The sequence below is a fragment of the Molothrus aeneus genome, chromosome 15 (assembly GCF_037042795.1).
Source record: "Molothrus aeneus isolate 106 chromosome 15, BPBGC_Maene_1.0, whole genome shotgun sequence".
Classification (NCBI taxonomy): domain Eukaryota; kingdom Metazoa; phylum Chordata; class Aves; order Passeriformes; family Icteridae; genus Molothrus; species Molothrus aeneus.
The window spans coordinates 4,728,544-4,751,671 of record NC_089660.1 but is presented as its reverse complement, the minus strand read 5'-3'; the positions used below and the strand labels follow the sequence as shown (position 1 = coordinate 4,751,671).

Below are 23,128 nucleotides of genomic sequence, written 5' to 3'. Positions count from 1 at the left end.
ACACAGCATATTTAAAAAAAATTACAGCACAACATAGCAAAATATTCCAGGTGCCTGCAAAGAAGGAGCCAACAACAATTTCTGCTGCTGCTTTCTGATTTCCCTGGGAATGACACAGACAGCAGTGCTGCCAATCCATGTTTGTTAGAGGGAAGGGAGGAGTGTGTGTTGTCTGCTCCATGCACAGTTCTGTTCTGGTTTAACTGTCACTTAAGACCCTTTGTCAAAATTGACCTCTCAGAGCAGAAATATTTCTGCTAATGGACAGAGGTTTGTCCCAGTGTAACTGGAATTTGAGGGAAATAACCTATTTTAGTGTAGAAATACAGTTTTAATGATAGGTGTTTATATGGCTATTACTGCTTCTAACCAAGCTGGTTGTAAAAACATGCTGAACAATAACTGGGCAGCACAGACATGGGCAGCAGTTGGGACTGGCCATAAAAAATAGAAAGAAAGAATCAAGTGTGTACTGGTCACAGAACTGAGTTAGATTCCTGTGAATTCTCTTATCAGCCTACTCTGTTTCCTCTTCCTGCAGAAGAACTTACACATTTAAGGCAATGTGGTTTTCGTGTTTTTTTTTTTTTTTTTCAAAAAGAACCCTGACCAGGTGCCAGTAAACTTCAATTTTGTGAGTTCTTCCTGAGATTAGGCAATGAGTCTGTGAGTTTATAATAGCACAGGACTTCCCCCCTACTTCTCTGTACTGATTAAGTACTTGCAATGACAGAATGTATTTTGTTTTCAGTTTGTAGAATGGGCTACATGATTCCTAGGAAGAGGGTGTGGCTTGATGGTCAGCTAATGACTCAGAATGAATAATTGCACCAGTTATTTGTTCCTAAGAACTTTGTTGATTTTTTTATCTTCTAACATAAATGCAATTTACCTGACTTTGAAATTCCATGTTACTGCTTGGTGCCTGACTTTGGACATTAAATACAAAGCAGCTGTTCCAGAACTGGTAACAGCTGGATTTACTCAGCCTAGTAACAAATGAAAGATTAAAAAATAATTTGGCAGCCATGATTTATGTTTGGAAAGTATAATATACGTTTTTTATTTTATATATTATGGCTGCCTGATACGTCCTGCAGTACCTTTATGTATGTACATTGTGTGTGTATATAAAAAACAGGTCTGTATTAGGTCATGGTGTTTTTTAATTAACTCATTCTTACAATAATAATATGTAACAAGTCAACATAGCTGTTCACATATGGATGCAGACTTTGGAACCAAGATCAGGATTATCTGTACAACCATGCCCTTTAATTTATATTAAGATAAATGGCTCCAGCAGCAGCCTGGTGTTGGTGGCACACACAACACATGGGTATTTCTGTAGCTGCAGGAGTCCTGTACTGTGACCCAGTGAAGAAAGAGGTGTTTCTCTGAAACAGGTGAACAACCTGTGGCTGATGTATTGCCGTAACAAGAAGCATTAAAGGTACGGGAACCCATTATGAAACATTAATGGAGATGGTGAATCATTATAGTAAAACCTATAAAAAGCCTTTCCTTGCTGTTCCTCAGTGAAATTACTCTGCCCTGTGTATCCTTTTGTGCATTAAAGTGCAAATTACATTGCAACTGCCAGTTGCCCAGGTGGATTTCATGGCCTGGGCCGGGGGAGTTTGGTGCCCCATCCAGGGATGGTCCCCAGAGTGGGCTGCAGGGGGAGGGTTGCACCAGTGGGAGATAACTGCAAATAATCACAGATTTGTCAGGGTTGGAAGGGACTTCTGGAGATCATCCAGCCGAAGCAGCCTGCCAGAGTGGGACACCTGGAGCAGGTTATCCAGGAACGTGTTCAGGTGGGTCTGGGATGCCTCCAGAGAGGGACACTCCACGCCCAGGCAGCTGTTCCAGTGCTCTGCCACCCTCAACATGAAGAAGTTCTTCCTCATTTTGAGGTGAAATTTCTTGTGGTTTTGTTTGTGTGCACTGCTCCTCGGCAAGTCACCGTTAAGAGTTCGGCACCATCCTTTTGATACCCTTCTTTGAGTCTTTTCGGCTAAGCAGGCCCAGCTCCTGCAGTGTCTCTTATAAAAGAGAGATGCTCCAGACCCTTCACCATCATTGCGGCCTTTGCTGGACGCTCTCCGGTGCCGGGTGCAGCAGGGAGGTGTCCCTGCTCCCGGCGCTCCCTCACGGCTCCCTCCGGCTCCCTCCCGCCCACGGCGGCCGCTCCGCCCTCAGGCCCGGGGCGTTGAGCGGCAGCGCCCCCTGGCGGCGGCCCTGGGCGGTGCGGCCGGCCGCAGCCCGGCATGGAGGAGGACGAGGCGGGCGCGGCGAGCGCGGAGCCGCGGGGCTCCCGCCGCCGCTCGCCCAGCCCTGGCCGCCTGGATGTGAGCTCCAGCCGCTTCGACCCGCTGTTGGCGCTCTACTCGCCGCGCACGCCGCTGCCCTTCCCCGCCGCGCCCTGCTTCAACAACCTCGCCGAGTACGAGAGCTTCCAGCGCGGCCTGCGCCGCCCGCACGGCCGCCGCGGTGCCTCCGCCAGCCGCGGTGCCCCCGCCGCCCGCGCGTCCCGCCGGGGCCCGCCCGCTCCCGACCCCGAGCGCATCCAGCGCCTCCGCAGCCTCATGGTGAACGCGGACCCCGAGCAGGAGGCGGCTGAAGGCGGAACGGCGAGGCGGCGGCGGCGGGCACCGCGCAATGTCCTCACCAGGATGCCCCGTAAGGGCGCGGGCAGCGCGGCCCCGGGCTGGGCGGGCGCAGGGAGCCGGGGCTGAGGGGAGGCGAAGGGTGTGAGGGCCCATGCTGGGCTGGGCTGGGCCGGCGCGGAGTTGCGGTGGAGTTTGGGGGTGAGGAGGGAGCGATGGCTGGCGGAAGCGGTTGGGTGACAGTGGGGTGTGGGGGGTGAATGATCTATTTTGATGGGAAATGACACTGGGGTGCAGAGGCGCTGCAGAGGCGCTGGCGCAGGTTGCTCAGAGAAGCTGTGGCTGCCCCATCCCTGGAAGTGTCCAAGGCCGGTTTGGATGGGGCTTGGAGCACCCTGGGATAGTGGAAGGTGTCCCTGCAGGTGGTGGGGGGATTTGAACAAGATGGGCTTTTAGGTTTTTCCCAACTGAGACCATTCCGTGATTCTCTGAAATGGTGTGCAGGAATGAGGGACAGCATTTCACAGAGCTGCTCACGCAGAGATGACACTGACTTTGTTGTGGTGATGTTCTGCTCTGTTAATTGGTGAATTACTTACATCCTCTTGGTTTTAAGGAGAAAAAGGATGAGACACTGCTATATTCTCAAAAGTACTATTTTAAGCCATGTTTGGACTAGTCCAGGGTGTAGTTAAACCATAACCACAGGGAAAGTCTGTAACACACTGCTGTTGCTTGGTTGCTAACCAAACATCCTGCAGGCAGAAATACTGGCATTTCTGATAACAGGATGGCAGAGCAGTGGATTGAGGTGAGAGACAGCTGTGATGTAAATTTAAATTCATCAGCTGTGATGATGATACATATTTCTTGTAAAAATGTTCTGTGTGCAGTCAGGGTAAACATCCCCTAAACATGAAGAGGTGCTACTTGTGCCCCCACACCAAGAATCAAGTGGCATTGCTGTCAGGTGAGATGTAACTTTAGGCACTTAATTAAAAATACTGGGGTTCATTTTGGAATCAGATTATCTTTGCACCATCACCTTAATTTTTACCTTTTTTCTAAAAAGGCAAAGCCCAAAATGTTTGATTTTGAATGCCCAAGGCAAAACCTTTTACTTGCTGAGACACTAAATCACAATGCTATAGATGCTGCATGATCTTAAGTATTACACTTAGTGTTCTGCACAAATGCAGAGGTTCTGTTGGCCCAGGATTTCCAGAAAACTGACCTTAAATGTTGATTTCAGATCTTAATTAAAAATATCTCAGTATTTGCACTGGTGATGAAAATTGAGAAAAAAAAAACCACTGTAAAAATTAAGAACAATTAATAACACATACTTAATATCCACACATCCATGTCTGGCCTTCAAAGAAGACTGGCACAACTGATACAGAAAGTGCTGTTCAGCAGCCTGGGGTGTTTTGTGAGTGATTTATAGCCAAAGTTGTGTGCTTTCCCTGTAACTGGGGGATGTCTGCACCACAGGTGTTTGGAACTTGGACTGTGTGGATCACTTCAGGAGGAGTTATTTATCATCACTTTGCATGCACCAAGGGGCAGAGAATTCATGTGCAGGGCAGGTGGAAAGGTGTTTGACGTGTTTTGAGTTTTTTCAGCTTTTCTCTTGAGGTTTTTCTAATCTTGCCTCTTAATAGAGTCTGCCTTGAGGACAAAGACTTGAACTTAACCAGACTTTAGATCTTTATTTTCACCTTTTTGGGGTGCTTGCCCTCTGCTTATAGTAGTTTTGGAGTAATTTTTCAGAGTCCTGCTATTAAGCATGTGCTTATTTTATCCAGGTAAGGGTTGGATTTTGAGAACCAACTTGGTAACTTTTTTCCCTGCCTGTTGAAACATTGTTCATGCTGGCCCCTAACAACAGAGAAAGCATTGGCAGATTTAGTTGTGTGCAGAGCCTGCTCATTATAGCCCTTGCTGCTTGCAGAGGAGGTGTGTTCCAAAAATAAATGCCTTGCTTTGCTGGTTTTATTTTTTCTGAGAATATCAGGTTGTTGAAGGGTTTCTGGATGATGTGTTCTGCCCTTTTGCTCAGATGAAGCTGGAAGTTTGCCATGGAGGAGCCAGAACCTTACACAGAAGGAAAAGTGGGTAGAGTGTAGATTTGGTGGAGCTCTGTAGTGTTTTCCTGGGTGATGAGAGACAGAGGCATAGTTGAAAATAAGGGTTAGATGTAGATAGAGTTCCTACTTAAAATGGAATATTGGTACTTAAAATCTAAAATTAAGTCTGGATTTTAAATTATTATGTAAGTTCTCAGGGTTGGTTAGAAAAAATACTGTTTTCTGATTGGAAGCATTAATTTGATATTGTGATGGGGTCATCTGTGGTTCCTGTGATGGATCTGTCAATCCAGAACATGTTTGTTATCAGCTCAGCTGAAGGAGACACAGAGGCTCAGGGAAAGACCCCCTAAGCAAGGCTGGGAGGTGCTGAGACCGCTTATGCTCTGTGTGAAACCAATTTCCTGCAGTTATCCAGCTGGAGAGGGCTGGCAAGAAGACAATGGATCTCAAAAAATAAATGTGATTAGGTTAATTCAGAGGAAAGTGATTTAGATTTCCCTGCTGTGGCCATGAATTAGCCTGCAGCCCAGTCCTGCAGATCAGCTGTTTTACACAGTCACTTTACACTCACAGGAAGCAATTTCTGGTGTGCAAATCAAACCTTGAATGTACAGTCCATAAAGCACAAGGTGAGAGGTCATCTCTGGCTCCCATGTTTTATTAATGTGGAGAACCATGTGAGATTTTAGACCAAGTCTTTTTCTGACTCCTAGTAGGAATTGTACAGCAAGTGGGTACCAAGGCATGGGTGGAAGTTGTAAATAATATCTACCCCTCTAGATAAATTACACTTGCAAAGATTTCTGGTGTGAAGACAAGGCTTGTGTGAGCCAGGCAAGCTGTATGTTTTACTGAATTCCTTCACTTTTGCTCTGGTTAAAGCATTATTGTCCTGGGCTTTAGCATGGTTTAATTGCTGGCTGCTCCTTAGAGCGATTTTATTTCCTTGCCAGAGGCTTGTAGGACTTTGATGGATGTTCATCTGGCTGCTGAAATCTTAACTGAAACAATGCATTTTCATCAGTTTAAACTGGTCCAGTTTAGTAAGTTGAAGGATTTTGGTCATTCATTGTTTCAGAGATCCCCTTGTAAAGAAAAGGAACAAATCTGCTACAGTTCTTTATTCACAACTCATAACTAATCTGAGGTAGCCTTAACCAGGCATTTGTCTTTTCTGTGGAACTAACTCTGCCCCTGTGAGCTTTCTATTCCCTCTCAACCACTTTTATTTACAGTTTGGATTACTTGGCATGTTTTTGAAATGTAGCAAAAAGATTTTCAGCCAAGGCTGATTTGGCTGTGGGCTATGTAAAGCAAAACCTTCATATTTTCTGGTCTTGGCTCTCCCCATTGTAAGAAGAGTTTTGGTGGTCTGGTAATGGCAACCACAGTGTGCTACAGTGCTTGGGGCTTCTTCATTGCTATTGTTGAGAATACAAGTGTTGTGCCAAGCTCTGTCATACTTGTACATAGAGTGGATTTCTACATGGTTTTTAGATAGATACTGAAGAGAGAATTTTTACAAAAATACATAGTGACAGGAAAAGTGGGAGTAGCTTCAAACTGAAAAAAAAAGTAGGTTTAGATTAGATATTAGAGAGAAATTCCTGGCTGTGGGAGTGGTGAGGCCCTGGCACAGATTGTCCAGAGAAGCTGTGGCTGCCCCAACCCTGGAAGCAGCCACAGTTCAAGGCCAGGCTGGGTGTGGCTCTGAGCAACCTTGGTCTAGTGGAAGCTGTTTCTGCCTGTGGGAGGGAGTTGAAAGAAGATGATTTTTAATCAATCATTCCAATCAATCATTCCAGGCTGTTCTACAATTGTGTTCTGTGGTTCTGTGTATTTTGGTGATGTTCTCTTTCTGTTCTAGTCCATGAAGGCAGCCCACTGGGGGAGCTCCATCGCTGTGTCCGGGATGGTGTCAGAATTAACGTCCACATCCGCACTTTCAAGGGCCTTCGTGGAGTCTGCACAGGCTTTTTGGTTGCATTTGACAAATTCTGGAATATGGTAATTATTGTTCCAGCCCTTGATTTATAACTTGTTATATTGAAAAATTGAAATTTGCATCAGGTTTGAGCAAATGACATATGGGGAAGGTTAATGTGGTTTTGTGGTTCACAAAATTTGCTCTGCTACCAAGTGCTGGGTTTCAGGCACAAGTGGTACTTGGTGTTGGATTGGTACATCTGGGAGGTGCCCAACCATCTTAGAGAGGTTTTAGTGAGAGAGAAGCTTTGAAGGGTTCCCAACATCTTCAGAGTTTTGTATAAGAACACAGGAAGGTGGAATATGAGGAATATTGGAAGCTTCCAGAGTTTTCTTTCTCTGCAAAACCCAGTCTTTTTATAGTGGTGGGTGCTTCTGTGTTTTCTCTCACTGACATCACTGAGCTGCCAGTGACAAAAGCTTTTCCCTGTTTTCTACCTTGTGAAGATCTTAAAGACAGTAGATGGAAAAGCAGCTATTAAATATTCGTGAGTCTGGAGGTGTGAAAAGTTTGGAAGTGGGGAGGAGGGAAGGATTTTGCAGGCAAGAATCACAGAGATTTTGCAAATAATGCAGAATGAACTTTGCTGCTGCTTTTATACTTCAGTACAATTTAGATGATTAACAAACCAGCTCCAAAGCACAGCATGTTCCTGGGATGGATATTCTCTCAGAACATAATTTCATAATGCTTTGACACAAAGCTGGTCCAAAGCTGCTTCATGTTTTATTTTAATTTCAATCTTTCTGTTTCTTTTATCTTTTTTAGGCCCTGACAGATGTGGATGAGACTTACAGGAAACCAGTAATGGGCAAAGCCTTCTATGCAGAACCTCAGCTCTCACTGACCCGAGTAGGTGACATCTGCTGCTTTCTTTCTTATTAGGATCTCCTTTTTTAAAGTAATAAAAGGGGAGCGTTGATTTGGAACCCATGTTTACATTTGAAATATTTTACCTCCTTTTATTACAGATGACTCTAAAATAACATGAACTGAGCAAAAAAATCCCCAAAATGTTTTCTGATCTATCTGAAAATACTTTAGTAGTCCAGTGTTCCTAAAGCTCCACTTTAGAATCAGATCAGAATTGTTGCCACTGCTTAATGTAGCATGCTGAACTTCTAGAAGCTCACTCTGTGGGTTTTGATGTGGGATTTGTTGTGTGTTTTTTGCACCATGGACTGATCAGGTCCATGTTTGTCTTGCCAGGGAATGTGGCAGAGCATCCCTCTGCTACTGAATTCCTCATGGCACAGTCTGTGCCTGCAGCCACAGAAACAACACAGCTCTTTGGTCACTTGAGCTTCCAGTCTGGGTACTGTGGAGCCCAAGATCTCCAAAGCTCTCCACTCTCTAGGATCCAGCTGCAAATAGAGTTGTTTACCACGATGACAACTGAAGAGATGATAGATGAACTTCTGAACAATGAAGGGAAAAGAAATGTGACAGGGCAGTGCCCATTGAATGGCAACAGCTCCAGGCCTTTTGAACATCAGAGAAGCATCACAAAAACATTTAAAATGTTTCATTGTGAGGAGTTTGCTTTCAAATTCCTGCCATTTAAATCTGTTTTCTGGTAGATCCCACCCTTCCTTCTTTTAAAGATTAGTTAAAAATAATCAAGTTGTCATTGTTCCTTTAGCTCACTCTCACAGCCATTGGCTTTCCACCCTGTTGCTGGGAAGAGAGAGGCTAACCAAAAATCTCATTTTTCATTATTTCATAAAAGCTTGTCTGCTGCCAGAGCAAAAGCAATTTCTTTTCCAGTTTCAGCACCGTGTGTTCTTAGATTAATGAGTTCATACAGTGCTTTGGGTCTGCTGCTGTAGCTTTTATTATTTTTCTGTTGTTTGTGATCTGCTCACCTCCCTGAATACCCACACATCATCTTTTAGTTTGTTTGGGGGAACACAAAAGATCCCTCCATTTTTCAGTGTACAGATTCTGCTAATAGAGACCCCTTGTTTAGGGATTCATGATACAAGGATGAAAATCTCTCTAAAACTGTCTGACAATATTAAAAGAAAAGTGAGCTGTCGGAGCAACTTGGTATCTCTGTTTCTCCTGACCAAAGTTAAAGGCTACCACACAGCAGTGTTGCTCCTGAAATTAAATTCCTTGGTGCTCACATTAAGACAGTCATGACTATGCAAGAGGCTCATTCATCTTCTGTCACTGTTTGACTTTGGTAAGCAAACACGGCCTTTATTGCTGGTGGAGATTTGTCACTGTGTCTTATGAGCTGCTTTGGGATTGTACATGAAAATACAATGTAGAAGTGTGGAACAAGTGGCCTGTCTTGTTTTATGAGTGTGGTCATAGACACAACTGTCCTTTTGCAGCTGTTTGACAGACTCAAGCTGCAGGAATCCTCGGGGAAGAAGGGAGCTGACTCAAAGACTGTCTCAAAGGAGCTGGCCTTGACAAATGACTCTCAGGTGCTGAGTTTGAAGGCTGGATCTGGACGAGGGAGAGCAGAAGAGGAGCGTGAGAGGCAGAAACACTTGAGCAGAGCTGGAGAGAAGAAGACTCCAGGTGACAGAAGTGAAGCTGATGTGGGCAGCAGGACTGCCCACCCCGAGGGGGCCCAAGCGAGGAGCCGGTCCCGCCGGAGGAGGCGGCCCAAGGTGGATTACCAGCAGGTGTTCACCCGCCACATAAACCAGATCTTTATTCGAGGAGAGAATGTCTTGCTTGTCCATTTAGCACATTGACTTGGCTGAGCCTTTGGCAGAGTATTTATTTGATAGCATGACTTGCTGCTGCAGCTCCCATTGCTATTTAGAGTTGTCATTGAGTAGAATGGTACCGTGGCTGGTTTCCCATTGCCACCTCAAGGCAGGGGAATGAATTGTAACTTGAGCATCCTGGGCTTGATGCCAAAGCAGCCTCCTTAGATCATTGTTGGGGGTCTTAGGAGAAGGTCAGCAACACAGTTGTTTCTGTGATATGAGGGAGTTAAGCACAGATCCCACTGTTTCTTAAAAAGAAGATAAAGGGAGAGGGTTGTAAGAGAATTTTGGTGTACTGTTACAGGAACTACTTGTGGCACACATTTAAGGATAAGATCTGGACCTGCAATAAATCAGAAATGCTCTTTTGCACATTCTTAGTAACATCAAGGGGAAATTGCTAATGAAACCAACAGTTTATCTGCTGCTGTTACATGGATGTCCTCTTTTCCAGATATAATTCTGACAGTCATTTTGAAATAGTTTATAAAACAGTGGAGTCACATCCTGCTGATGGCTACTGGCCTCTTTGCCATAGTTAGCTCTGTAATGCTCTGTGTGATAGAAAACCTCTTAATTGTAAAGTATTCTTTTAATGTGGGTGATGGCAGGACTGTAAATTGTTTCCAGTATCAAAGCTTAGGCTCTCTTTGTAATGCTGTGCTTTGGCCCTGTGTCACCAGCAAGCAGATGATGTAGCTGACTCAGAGACCTCCCTGTTTGGAGTTTATTGTGGGTGAGGATGGAAAATTATCCTTTTATATTTCGCCCACTTGGTACTTAGTGTAAGAGTGAAGCTGGCAAAGATTGGGTTTTTCTCAGGTGTGTTTGTGCTGAGCACACCTGTCCTGTATTTAAACACCTTTCAGGCTCCCTGTATTGAAACCAGAGCTGCTGTGTCTCCAGCAGCTCTCATGGAGCAGGAATCTTCATGGGTCTTTCCTGTCCATGTGAGGGATGCATCATCTAATTCCAGTTGAGCTTTGGAGATGTGCCTGAAAAGGTTCTGAATTATAGAAGTCAAAAAAACTCAACTCATCAGTGTTTCATTTTAGCAAGGCTGTTGAATTATTGCAGCTCAGACCAGGGTTCTTCAGGTATAAACTGCTTTCCAAAAAACCTACCTGCAGAAGTTTGAGGGTAAATGAAGCTGTTCCATTATGTAGCCTGTTCCTTTTGTTGTCAAAAGAGATTTCATGCTGCTATTCTGTATTCATCCCAACTGCCTTGTGCTTTGCAGCAGCTCTGTGTGTTTAAGCTGAAGTTGGGAAATTGCTTTGTAGCAGGACTGACATTGCATATAGATGCCCTGAGTTCTCAAACTGAGTGGCTGTACTGTGGGTGACATGGATTTCTGTTGCTGCAGATGCAGCATTCTGCTTGCTTGGTCGTTAGGGATATGTCTGGTGTTTGGGTGAATCACAGAAATCATCTAGCAGGCATTCTGGACACACAAAGCAGCTGTTTGCCTCTGGGGGAGCTTGAAACTTATGTCAACATTTCATATGACATGGGGCTTGATGAGCTCAGCCACTGAGCTCAAAGCCAAGTTCAGCCTGGGACAGAATAAAAAGTACTGTCAAGGCAAAATAATTTCATCAAGGGAGAAAAAGAAAAGAAAAAAATTTAAATACTCTCTGCAGCTTCTTCTGAAACATTGCTTTACTGCTGTAATCCCATCCCTCTGTGAACTGAGACTAGGCACTGAAAAGATTCTTCTCATGGAGGTTCTTGTTTCCCCTTCCTTCTTTACTGTTCATGTTTGTGTTCATGTGCTCTGTAGTTTTCCCCTTTTTTTCTTCTTTTTTTTTTTTTTCCTCTTTCTCCTGTCAGTACTTTGTCTCCTCAGGACATTGTAAACTCTGGTTTACAAAGACTATTCTTGTTGTCCTGGCTTTCTGCACCCTTTCCTGGTTGGCTTTCTATGTACTAACCAGAACCCTCACAAATTACTAGAAACATGTGAAGCTAGAAACAAGGTGCTTATCTCTGCTCCTGACTTCCCAGCAGCTTTTATTGCAAGTGAATATTTTCTTCCTTATGGCTGTGGGGATTTTCCTCTCTGTTTTCTGGCAGCTTTGTTCTTATTTCAGCTGCTTGGGATGGCTCCTCTCTGCCTTTTCTATTAGTACCAAAGGCCACTGGTTCTGACCTCTCCTCTTTCTTTCATATTTGACCAAAGGGTGTCAGATCACCCTCAAGCTGACATACAGTGACAGCTCATTGAATTCTTGCTTTTCTTCACCTCATATTTTTACATCTGTTTGTCTGTCTAGTTTATGCCTTGTGCATTAACTAAGATACAACTACCATGAATGTTTTTGTGGCTGTGCTGCCTTTCCTGTTGATTGACACTTCCCCAAGTTCTCAGTTGCTGCTGGAAGTCTCAATGTTTCCTTTCATAATGGGTTTTTCCCTGAAACCTTACAGATGTTTGTTGCTTCACATCTACAAGTTTCTTTGTTTACATTTTATGAAAAGTGCTGGTGCTTAGACTTAAGTTTGTGCCTTGATTTTTATATCATCCCTGACCTGTTCTTCCACAATCATCACCTTGGTGAGCAAACCTGGTTAAGGATTAAAGTTTATCTACTTTTTTTGCACTACCTCATTCCTCATTGTTAAAACATTCCTCCTCTTATCTGTGAAGGTGGTTAAACTGCTCCCTTCCAATTTAGATTTAATGAATTATTTGTTGGTTCTTCATTTGTATCCTACTTTCCTGTCCACCTTTCTCATTATTTCCAAACTGCTTCCTAAATACTGTTGCTTCCTCTTCTACAACTTCAGATCTTCCAAAATGTCTTCCTTTTCCCACTTTTTCTGGCATTGTGTATTTTTAAAATGCATTATTAAAATGCTTTCTTATGGATTTTGTCTCTTTCAAGCATCGTGATTGTGATGAAGCAAGTGATCCTGTAGGTGTGTTGTCACTTGCTTGTTCAATACTTCAGATAACATTGCTCTTTAAATAAAATTGAATGTCATGTTCTGAAATGGGTTCTTCTACCTCACTGAAGTATTCTCCTAAATCTGTTTAAAAAAAGAAAAAGAAAACAACCTTTGGAACCAAATGAGCTTGGGTTTCAGTGTTTTTTAAAGTTGCTTCTGGTTGTTTCTTTCTATGGTTTTCCTTTTCCAAACTCAACATAAAATTTTTTGTTCAAAAAGTTTTTTGCTCCCAGCCCTTCCTCTCTTGCTGCAGTGATGCTGTGGGCATGAACACACCAAAGTCTTCGTGCTAAGGAATGAAGAGTAGGAAACAGAGCAACGTGAGGGTGAAAAAGCTTTGGGCAGATATGAAAACCTCCCTAGAAAGGATCCACAGGTGCCACCTGTCCTGTATTTTTGGGACTTTGCTCAGCCTGGTGCTCAGCAGTGGTTCTTAAAGTGTGTTTGGGGTGAGGCACCCAGTTACTGCAGGGAGCAGTTTTCTGCAATAACTTCAAAGAAGCGTTGGGATAATTTGAAGAAGTTTTAAAATAATTTCTTATTTCTGGGATTATTTCTTAGGAAATCTTTTTGCACAGGTGCTTCATTTTTATCAAACACTCCTTAGGCTGTGGTTGTGGAAAGGTAAGGCCAAAGGGGGAAAAAAGCTTATAAAAAAGTGTGGGTTTAGTTCCTATTCTCAACTCACTGGTCCAGCTTGTTAATTGCCTGGAAGGGTTTTTTCTGACCTGAGCAAAGTACTTAGCATGTCCTCTGCAGGTGATTACTGCATTAATCAGTGAGTGCTGTTTTCCATCTGCTTCTTCTCCTTCGGTGTTTGGATTCATTGTTTCTTCTGCAGCATTCCCTCAGCAGGGCAGTGTCTCAGCAGGAACAGGCCTGAGTGCCCGCTGGTTTTTACCCTTCCCTAAGGAATGTTACCCCATCCAGTTTTGAATTCAAAGAGCCTTTGGCTGTTCTTCATTTTCAGACTGTTCTCTTTAGATTTTTCGAATTATTTGGTCAGAAGAATTATTTATCTTGGATAATATTACTTTTTGGAGTAAACTGATTTTTTAACACTTTAAAAAAATAGCTTTTTTACTTATTTTCCTTCACAAAGTGCTAGGTTTTCCTAGTTTGTTGTTGCAGTCACCCACTTGCACCTGTGAATCACTGGGTGAAGAGGTGTGCAGGATAAAAAGAGGCAGAATAAAAAGGTGTGTAATTTTTATTGAATTTGACATTCTGCCCACACTCAGCCTTTCTGTTTCTTACTGGCACTGACCTAAGTGAGACGGGTGTAAATGATTTGATCCAGAATCTTGAAGGAAAATGGAGCAGGGACAGCCGACTGAAAACACTGAGTTTATGAAGATGTTTATTTCCAGGTAAACTTCCTGTATTTGATTAAACAGATCAGAGTTATAAGCACCAACTTACACTGCAAGCTCTGCCTCTGGATAAAACTGGAAGGCAGAGTCCTGCAGCTTTTCAGAGGTGATGCAGTGATTCCCTCAGCCAGGACAGCTCTTGCCTGAGAAGCTGCTCAGGTATGTGCCAGTGTCTGCCTCAGAGCCCAACTGCTAATACTGCCAATTAATATGAGGATTTTTTCTCTCCTGCCTGCACTGCCAAGTGTAAAATATGAATGCTGAGGTCTGCAGCATCTGCAGCCCAGAACTACTTCAGTTCATGCTTTTGCTTCTTGACATTGGCTTAAAAATTCAAGTTTGTGCTAATGGCAATCCTAAGACAGTCTGTTAGAACATTAGGAAAGGCTGCTGCTGACTAGAAATAATAGTGGAAAAGTAAGTTTTTACAGAATTTGTGACATTGTGATTGTAATTAGTATTGCAAACCAGGAAAAGCTGAGAGAGTTGGGATTGCTCAGCCTGGAGAAGAGAAGCTTTGGGGTGACCTAATTGCAGCCTTTGAGTACCTGAAGGGAGCTTACAAGAAAAATGGAGAGAGACTATTGACAAGGGCCTGGAGTGCCAGGACAGGGGGGAATGGCTTCACACTGACAGAGAGTAGTGGGATATTGGGCAAAGACAAAGGAGGGGAGAGGAATTACTCAGGTGGTGGTAACTCCTTGGCATGGGAAGGGGCTTTCTAACCTGTGCCTTGGGCACAATCCTGCCAGCACTGGGCAGTTGAGCTCTGTAGATGAAGGGGAGGATGCCAAGCCAGCTTTGAGTGCAGCATCCCTTGTGCTGTGAGCCTTTCACAGCACCTGAACTGCTCCTGGAATCGCTGCCAGGCTCCAGCCCTAATGACTGACATGTTTGATCCTGCTCTTAACATTTTGCAGAGGAAACCCAGTGGGGGAAGAAAAAACTAAGCAAATTTGCCCTTTTGAGATGGGGATGGAGAAGGCTTGGTTTTCCTTGGCTTCCTGGGGTGCAGGAGAAAGGACTATTTTAATGGGGAAATAGCAGACATGCTTGTCTCATGATGTTTACAAGTCCTTTCAGATGTCACTGTAAGTGCTCTTGCTCTTAGCTGGTGGAAGTGAAGGCCTGTCAGGGAAGGAAAATGCCTCCTGATGTTCCTGGATAACTGAAGCTTTCTGGTGTACACCTGGATGACTTTGTTGAAAAAAAAATTAGTACACCTGAGACTTTCAGTCAGTCTTGTATTCGTTTAGAATGAAAAGTAGTTTGATCAGTTTGTGTGAAAACATATCCATCCTTTTTTCCTCTCAAAAGATCAGTGGTCTCCCTCAGGAAAGAAATGAAAGCTGCTCCTATAGTGATTGCTTCTGGTTTCCACTGCTTCAGAGCAAAGTGCAGCTGTGCCAAGGTGTCTTATTATTCTGAGAGGACGAGATGAGAGAAATGTTTGGTTTCTCTAAAACTAAAATGGGCTTTACAAGGGGAACAGATGGGTTGAGCTCTTTCCAATGGTGCACACACCCACTGTAGTTGCACAGTTTGGGACTTGTTAACCAATGAGTCACCTGTAAAACTTCCTTAGGGAGCCACAGAGGAGCAGCATGAGCCACCAGACTGATGTGGAATTGAAATCAGGGGCTGACAAATTCCACTCTCTTCACTGCCTCTTGCTCACCGAATGGCCTTGGCAAGTGGCTTCCATCCCTCTCCCTGATGCTCCACAGCTGTAGCACATCCAAGAGCTCTCCTTGCCTGTCTTTCGAGGAGCTGGGGAAGTGGTAAATGCTGTACCAGTGCCAAGTGTTGTTATCAAAACTCCCTCTGTCAGGTAATGCAGATACATCAACCCTCTGCCCTCTCCAGGCTCGTGACTGTTAGTTAACCTCACCTTGGCACACGAAAACCATGTGAGGAATCAGGTACAAAAACACTCTTCAGTCTTGAAATCACTGATGTCTTCAAGGTCACATTTGGTGACTTCAATATCTGTTTCACAGCTGCAGTTCCATGTTTGGGTCAGATGGTGATAAATGAGGGTGTAACCTGTTTGTAATTCCTTCTCTGTCTTCCTAAACATTTTGTTTCTTAGGAAGCTGATGCTGCTATGAACATATTGGATAACACTGAATTTGCAATATTCTGCTTTCCAGATATAAATGTTTATATCTAAAATTGCTAAGACTGTGATGCAATAAATATATCCATGTAACAGTTTGTCTCAAAGCATGAATTTTTTGTGCTCTACCAATACAGTGATGTGTATTGTGTCAGTGAAGGAGCTGGGACTGCCCTGGTTAGGACAGATGCTGGAGGTGGAGACCCCCAGATGTGAATACAGCGCTGCTCTCTAGTCACATAACTGGGGCCAAACCTGTCATTTGTGTGTTCAAAAGGCTATGAATCTACAGAGTAACAATACCATGATACTTGTTTTTTTAGAGATGCAGAAGGGAAGTGAACTTCAGGTTGATAAATGTAACCACCAGTGGCCCGATCACTCAAAGGTCACCTTAGTGTGTGATCTTCAACAATGCCAGCCAGAGATGGTTTTCCAGGAACTGGAGAGGTCCAGAGCCAGCATCCAAGCATCTGCTTCAGAGTGTGCATAGCCAGTGACTTCCAGGAACCTTTCTAATCCCATGGTAAGTGATGCTAATACATTTGGATCAGAAATGTCTTTTTAGGGAGATATTCTTTCTTCTGAGGGTGGTAAGGTCCTGTCACAGGTTGCCCAGAGAAGCTGTGGCTGCCCCATCCCTGGGAGTGTCCAAGGCCAGGTTGGATGGGGCTTCACCAACGTGGGATGTGGAAGGTGTCCATGCCCTTGGCTAGAAGGATTAATTCCCATTGCAGCCTGGAAAATGTGGGATCAACAGGTGCTCCCTTGCTGTGCAGGGACCTGTTCCCAGGAACCCCATCCCAGGCAGGAGGCGGAGGCTGGAGGGATGCTCCCACTGTGGAGGGGCCCCTTCTCTGGGAAATGATAGGGGAGATTTTCAGGGCTCTGGATTTCTCCCTTCCATGGGCACAAAATGCTCCAGAAAGGTTGTCCAAACACTCCCCTGTGTGCTACAGCCCTTCAGGCTTCTCTTTATTCCACTGGGAATCTCAGCCAGAGCCTCTCCCTAGGTCTGGGCAGCGCAGCCACGGAAAGCGCCAGGTGTGCTCTACCGAGCAGGAATCCGCTGATGCTCCCGCCAGGAAAAACGGGAGATTCGGGCTCACCGGAGGTACCCCCAGCCGTGCGGTGTGGGGGCTGCGGGGACGGGCCGGGCCCTTCCCGGTCACTCTCCCGGTCCCGCTCCCGCTCCCGGCCTGGAAGCGCCGCGGCGCCGCCGGGCCCGCGCCCCGCCAGGGGGCAGCAGCGGGCAGGGAAACCCCGCGGCGCCCGTGAGGGGACTGAGGGGAGAGCTCGGGGCAGCGGGGCCGCAAACACCGCCCGGGGAGCCGCTGCTGGGGGAACCGAGTGTGCCTGAGTGTGTTTGTGTGTGTCCGTGTGTGCCTGAGTGTGTCCGTGTGTGCCTGAGTGTGTTTGTGTGTGTCCGTGTGTGCCTGTGTCCGTGTGTGCCTGAGTGTGTTTGTGTGTCTCCGTGTGTGCCTGAGCGTGTCTGTGTGTGCCTGAGCATTTGTGTGTGTCCGTGTGTGCCTGAGCGTGCCTGAGTGTGTCTGTGTGTGTCCGTGTGTGCCTGAGTGTGTTTGTGTGTGTCCGTGTGTGCCTGAGTGTGTCTGTGTGTGTCTCTCTGTGTCCGTGTGTGCCTGAGTGTGTCTGTCTGTGTCTGTGTGTGTGCCTGTGTCCGCCTGTGTGCCTGTGTCTGTGTGTGCCTGAGTGTGCCTGAGTGTGTCCATGTGTGTCCGTGTGTGCCTGAGTGTGTTTGTGTGTGTCCATGTGTGCCTGAGTGTGTCCGTGTGTGCCTGAGTGTGTTTGTGTGTGCCTGAGTGTGTCCGTGTGTGTCCGTGTGTGCCTGAGTGTGTCCGTGTGTGTCCGAGTGTGCCTGAGTGTGTTTGTGTGTGTCTGTGTGTGCCTGAGTGTGTTTGTGTGTGTCCGTGTGTGCCTGAGCGTGTCCGTCTGTGCCTGAGTGTGCCCGTGTGTGCCTGAGCGTTTGTGTGTGTCCGTGTGTGCCTGAGTGTGTCTGTCTGTGTCCGTGTGTGCCTGAGTGTGTCTGTCTGTGTCTGACCTGGGCCATGCTTCACACGGCCCAGGTCAAGCCCCGGCTGCTGAGTCCCTGCCTTGTGAGCAGTTTGCACAGCATCATCTCTCCCTTCACAACAGGCCGAAGTTCCCCGCTAAAAACAGCCCTGAGTCACTGGGACAGAGTCCTCACACAGTCACAGAATCACTGAGGTTGGAAAAGACCTCCAGGATAATCGAGCCCTACCTATAACTGATCAGCCCTACCTATAACCTTGTCAGCTAGACCAGAGCATGGAGTGCCACATCCATCATTCCTTGAACAGCTCCAGGGACAGCGGCACCTCCCTGGGCAGCCCTCACCTCCAGCTCAGGGCTGACAACACGGGCTGATGGCATGCATTGGTCAAAACTTAGTCCCTGTGCATTGGCTTAGGTGCATCTCTGCAAGTTAACTTCTGGTCAAAGGGAACTCCATGACAGGCAAAACATCACAGGGAATGCGCAGATACAAACCTGAAGACCTTCAGGGAGGCAGCACTTGGTGGAGGAAACCAAAACCATGGCCAGGCCAGGCAGGAGTGACAGCACAGCTCTGCCAGGGAACTCCTGGGTGGGTGCTTTGTGTATAGGAGCAGAGTCGTGCAGCTGTCCAGCAGGGGTGAGGCCGTGGCTGGAGGGAACCCTGGCTGTGGGAGGAGTGCAGGAGCTGGTGCTGGGTCTGCTGGAGCACATCGGGAAACAATGACTGCTGGCACTGCTGCCCAGACCGTAAAGCAGCACTCTGTGGGTATCCTTACCTTGTCACATATTTACAGGCAGAAATCACAAATCATTTCTACACAATGATGCAGTGAAGTAAATCCTATAAAATACTGTTGTTTGAGAATGTGGGTGCTGTGGTAGAGTAATGTGTAAATGCACCAGAGCAGGCTGGAAGAAGGAAGCCAGCCCCTCGCTGTCCTGCCCTCCGGGGGACAAGGCCCAAGCTCAGTACGTTTTTTCCATCAGAGCGTGGTCAATGGAACAATTGTACAACGTGTTGATCAGGAAAAGGATGTGGGAGCTTAAGTGGAAAACCTGATGCTATCATGCTAATGGCAGAGAGCAGCAGGAAGGATGGCAAACAGGATACTCACCACGCTCAGAGGAAAGAGCTCAAAGTGATGCTGGGGCTGCAGGGCTGGAGTCAGCCAGGGTCTGTTCTGTGAGCTGGGACAAGCTGGACCAGAAAGCAGAACGTTCCTGATCTTGCACTCCTCTGCTGGGAACAAAGGCTCCTTGCTGATTCTTTTGGGGAAAAGTAAGCAACTGTTAGGCAACATACCAAAGCTGGTAAAAAAAAACATCAGGAGAAAAACTTACTTAGAGTTGCCTTGGAGGCTTGGAAATGAGAGCAATGGGAAGCTAAACAAAAGGGTGGGGGATACTCTTGGCAGGACCTCCTTGCATCCAGAGCACAAATGTGAGAGCAGGGAAATGGCTTTTAGTTGTCTTCTTTTGGAAGAGTGTCTCACAGGGAAGGGATCCCATATGGAATAAGGAGCCGTTAGTGTACGTGGGACAGTTACTGACTGTGTCTTTGGGTGAGGGGCACCAGCTGTGTTTGCTTCTGAAATTGCCTGTTTTTGTAGTGTTTTGAAAACCAGGTGTTTAAAAAGTCTGTATCTCAACTGGGCAGAGTATGCTGGTCCAAAGGTAGATGTGGCACCTGGGGTGGGCTCTGGTTCCCTTCCTATGTCATGAGGGCTGGCAGGTGATGTTACAACATTGAAGTGATACTGGTGCTGGAGTTAAGGTGCACTGAAACAGATCATTGATGTAACTTTCCCTAAAATCAGCCCAGAGGTGTGAACTGGAATCAGCCCCAGACCCCTCCTGTTTGCCTCTGGAGCTGGATATTTCAAAGTGTGTTCCTTGGTGTGTTGCTGGTGCTGCAGTAACATTTGTGTGTGTGAGTAGCCTCATTTACAAATGCTTTGCATCTGTGTTTGCCCACCCTCCTCATGGCTGACAGTTTTATACTGATAAGATAGTGGCTATTAATTAGTTTATTTTAAAAGCAGCCACGTGCTTGTCATTCCTTGTTGGGTCAAAATGCTCTGAAGTCACCCATTGCTCAGCTTGGTGTTTTAATTAAAAAGACCCTTAAAAGAGGGTGGTTCTGTCTCCCTCTATTGCAGTCATGGCAAGCATTAGTGCAGCAGGGTGCATCACTGCCGAGAGCATCCTCCACCCTGGCCTCACATCTATTAGCAAGAGTAAACTAATGAGCAGAGACCTGCTGGTGGTCACAATATCCAGTGTAAGGGGTTCCCAAAACTGCTGTAGGCTGACATGGAGAGATTACAAAAGGCTGCAGCCCCTGACCTCAATAAAGGCCTCAAAGGCAACTTCTGAAAAGCTTTTGCTGCCCAGAAAGGAAATTCTTCTGGTAGTGCAGCACTTTAATAGCCAAAACTACGCCAAGGCTTCTGCTGACTGGGTGAAACAGTGTCTTTGTTTCACATGTGAATGCTGTTCTGTAAAGTGGTTTTTTGCTCCATTTATTAAAAAAAAAAAAAAAAAAAAAAAAAAAAGACTTGAGGCTCACAAGATGAAGGTACAACTTACTCAGGCAGCCACCTGCAGCGACCCAGCTGGGCAGGGTGTGAGGGCAGGAGCAGGGAGCAAGAGCCACGCAGGCACCAGTCCCTGTGATGGGCTGGGATGCTGAAATCCCTGCTCCCAAAGAGAGAGAGGACAAGGGCGTGTAGTGACAGGACAAGGGGGGAATGGCTCCATGCTGAAAGAGTAAATTGAGGTTAGATATTAGAGAGAAATTCTTGGCTGTGAGGGTGTTGAAGCCTTGGCACAGGTTGCCCAGAGAAGTTGTGGCTGCCCCATCCCTGGAAGGGTTCAAGGCCAGGCTGGATGGGACTCTGAAGAAAGTTGGTTGGTTGGCAAGAGGGTTGGAATTAGATGATATTTAAGGTCCCTTCCAACCCAAAACATTCCATGATCCTGTGATTCTATGAAGACCCTGGGGAAATCAGCAACTGCTCAGGCACCCGCATTTGCTGTGGGTCTGGCCCTGGAACAGGAGCAGAGAAACCGTTCCGGGGAGCCCGGGTAGGAGGTGACAAGGACAGGAGTGCGATCCAATCCCCGGGACTGCGCCGGGGGAGAGGCTGCGGAGCTGGCGCCGCTGGAGCTCCGGCCGTTGCCCTCTCCGCAGCTCCCGCCGGGGCCGGGCTGTGCTCCATCACACACCGGGTCATTCCCTTTGCCCAGCACCGTTTGCCCCTTGTCAGGCTGCGAGCGCTGAGGGCAGAGACAGAGCCGCGCTCTGCCTGCGCGCTGGACCGTGCTCTGCCGGCCGTCATTGCCGAGGCCGGGAGCCGCCGCTGCGGAGATGCTGAGTGCTGGGGAGAGGGGAGAGCGGGCAGCTCATCCGGCCAGGACCCTTTGTGTCTAATTAAGTTGAAAACTGTCATCCTGTCTCTCCTCCTGCCTGCAGCCAGCCCGAGGCCCCGGCCAGGGGCCGTGGGCAGCTGACCCTCATCGCCAGGGCTGCCCCGCGGGGCAGAGCAGGAAGCTCCCTTCACTTTTCCAACTCTTTTTTTGTTTGCAGATATTCGAGGATTCCCATGAGCTGCAAGCCCCAGCACAGAGAATGGAAGGTGACGAGCACCTGGTGTGGTTCTCCCACATCCCAAAGGCAATGCCCGTGGGACACAGCTCAGGTATGACTGCTGGCAGGCAGCAACCCCCTTTGTTTGCCCAGTGTCTCCCCTTTCTTTCCCAGGAACGGGGCTCTGTGACTGTTGCGTGTTTATGAGCGAAAGATGGAAAATGGCCCAGGTAGGGGAATTTATGCACATCAGACTGGGCTGGAAAACCACTTGGAGGCCAGCTCAGGAAGCCCAGGGTGGGAGCAGACACTTCCTCAACTCCTTTACACACCTCGGGGGGACCTGGGAGGATGTTCTGTCCTGTCTAGAAGGTGGAGGGACAAGAGGTAAACAGAGGCAGGTAGAGAGAAAACTGAAAGAACCAATTTTCCTGGCTTTTACGAATTTAACCCTTAGTGCTCTCCAATCCTGGATTTTGTTTCCAAATCAAAAATGGGGAAAGATTTTGGTAACCTTATAGTATCACCAACAGTTTGTTAAAAGACTAATTGCCAAGTAGCTTATGCATGTGGGACCATTAGTAATTCTGTAGCTATGCAAATTAAAACAGTGATGTATGATTTATAGCTTTAATAATGTTCTGAAGGCTCTTAAATTTTAATCACTTGCAACATCCTTTTTAATATTCAATTACTTTATTAACTAATTAGGTCACTTGCTGAAAAAGCACATAAGGCTGGTGCTATTTTAAAATCAGCTGAACATCACAAAATACCTTTGAAATGGTGTAAATGGTTTATTTATTTTAAATAGATCATTAAGATGCTGTAATTAATAAATCAATTACGGGAAAAAAGACAAGAAATTGATAGATGCCAAATCACAATGGTAGTGGCTTCTCTGCTTACTTTATAAATGTTCACAGAGATGCTGAACTTGGTGAACGTGGCCACTGAAGCACCTTCCTGGATAATTCGTATTCAGCTGCAGGGATAAGGTTTGAGATATGCTTGCTTCATTATAGATGCTTTTTGTATGGATTTAGCTTTCTGATTGATAAAAGCTCCACAAATGACCTTGAAAGTGAAAGCACTTAAAAGGACAGCCCTCCTTTGCCTCGTGCTCTTTTGTCTGCCTCAAAAAAGATAAACCCGTGGTAATCTGAGCGCGCTGGGCTGAAAGGGAGAGCTCGGGGAGGGCAGTGGGCGGCTCCCCCTGACCAACCTGCTTTACACCAAGCCTTGAAGTAAAACTTCAAGTCTCAGAAGTTAAACTTGTCACCAGGGCGGTTGCAGCTCTGAAAGGGACTTCTAGTAATCTACTGTCTTAAAACTAAGGGTAAGACAAACACTGTTCTAGGAATTAAGTCAATCTTATTAACAGATTTTGGTTTAAATTATATTGATGTGATGATACAAAGTGCAAATTTTCTCTCTTGAGAAGCTGCTAGTAAGATCTGCAGTAATTACAGAGCACTCATCTTCCCATTTTAACTTCTCTTGCTTCCATTTTCTTGTAACAAAAACCTGTAAATCTGTGAGCAAAAAACTTTGTGTTAGAATTTCTGCTAAACTGAAGACTGCTCTTTATAACTGAGCTGCACAGAAAACGATTCCAAATCTCAATTTATAGA

At 46.0% G+C, this 23,128-nt stretch overlaps 1 protein-coding gene across 1 annotated transcript; it reads left to right on the top strand.

Annotated features, from left to right (window-relative positions):
• The first annotated feature begins 2,273 nt into the window (after nt 1-2,273).
• LSM11 (LSM11, U7 small nuclear RNA associated) lies at nt 2,274-9,906 on the top strand. The gene is made up of 4 exons (XM_066560330.1): nt 2,274-2,685; nt 6,573-6,712; nt 7,461-7,544; nt 9,035-9,906. Exons 1-4 carry the CDS (start codon nt 2,274-2,276, stop codon nt 9,404-9,406), a joined length of 1,008 nt encoding a protein of 335 aa, XP_066416427.1. The 3' UTR covers nt 9,407-9,906.
• Nucleotides 9,907-23,128: the final 13,222 nt, after the last annotated feature.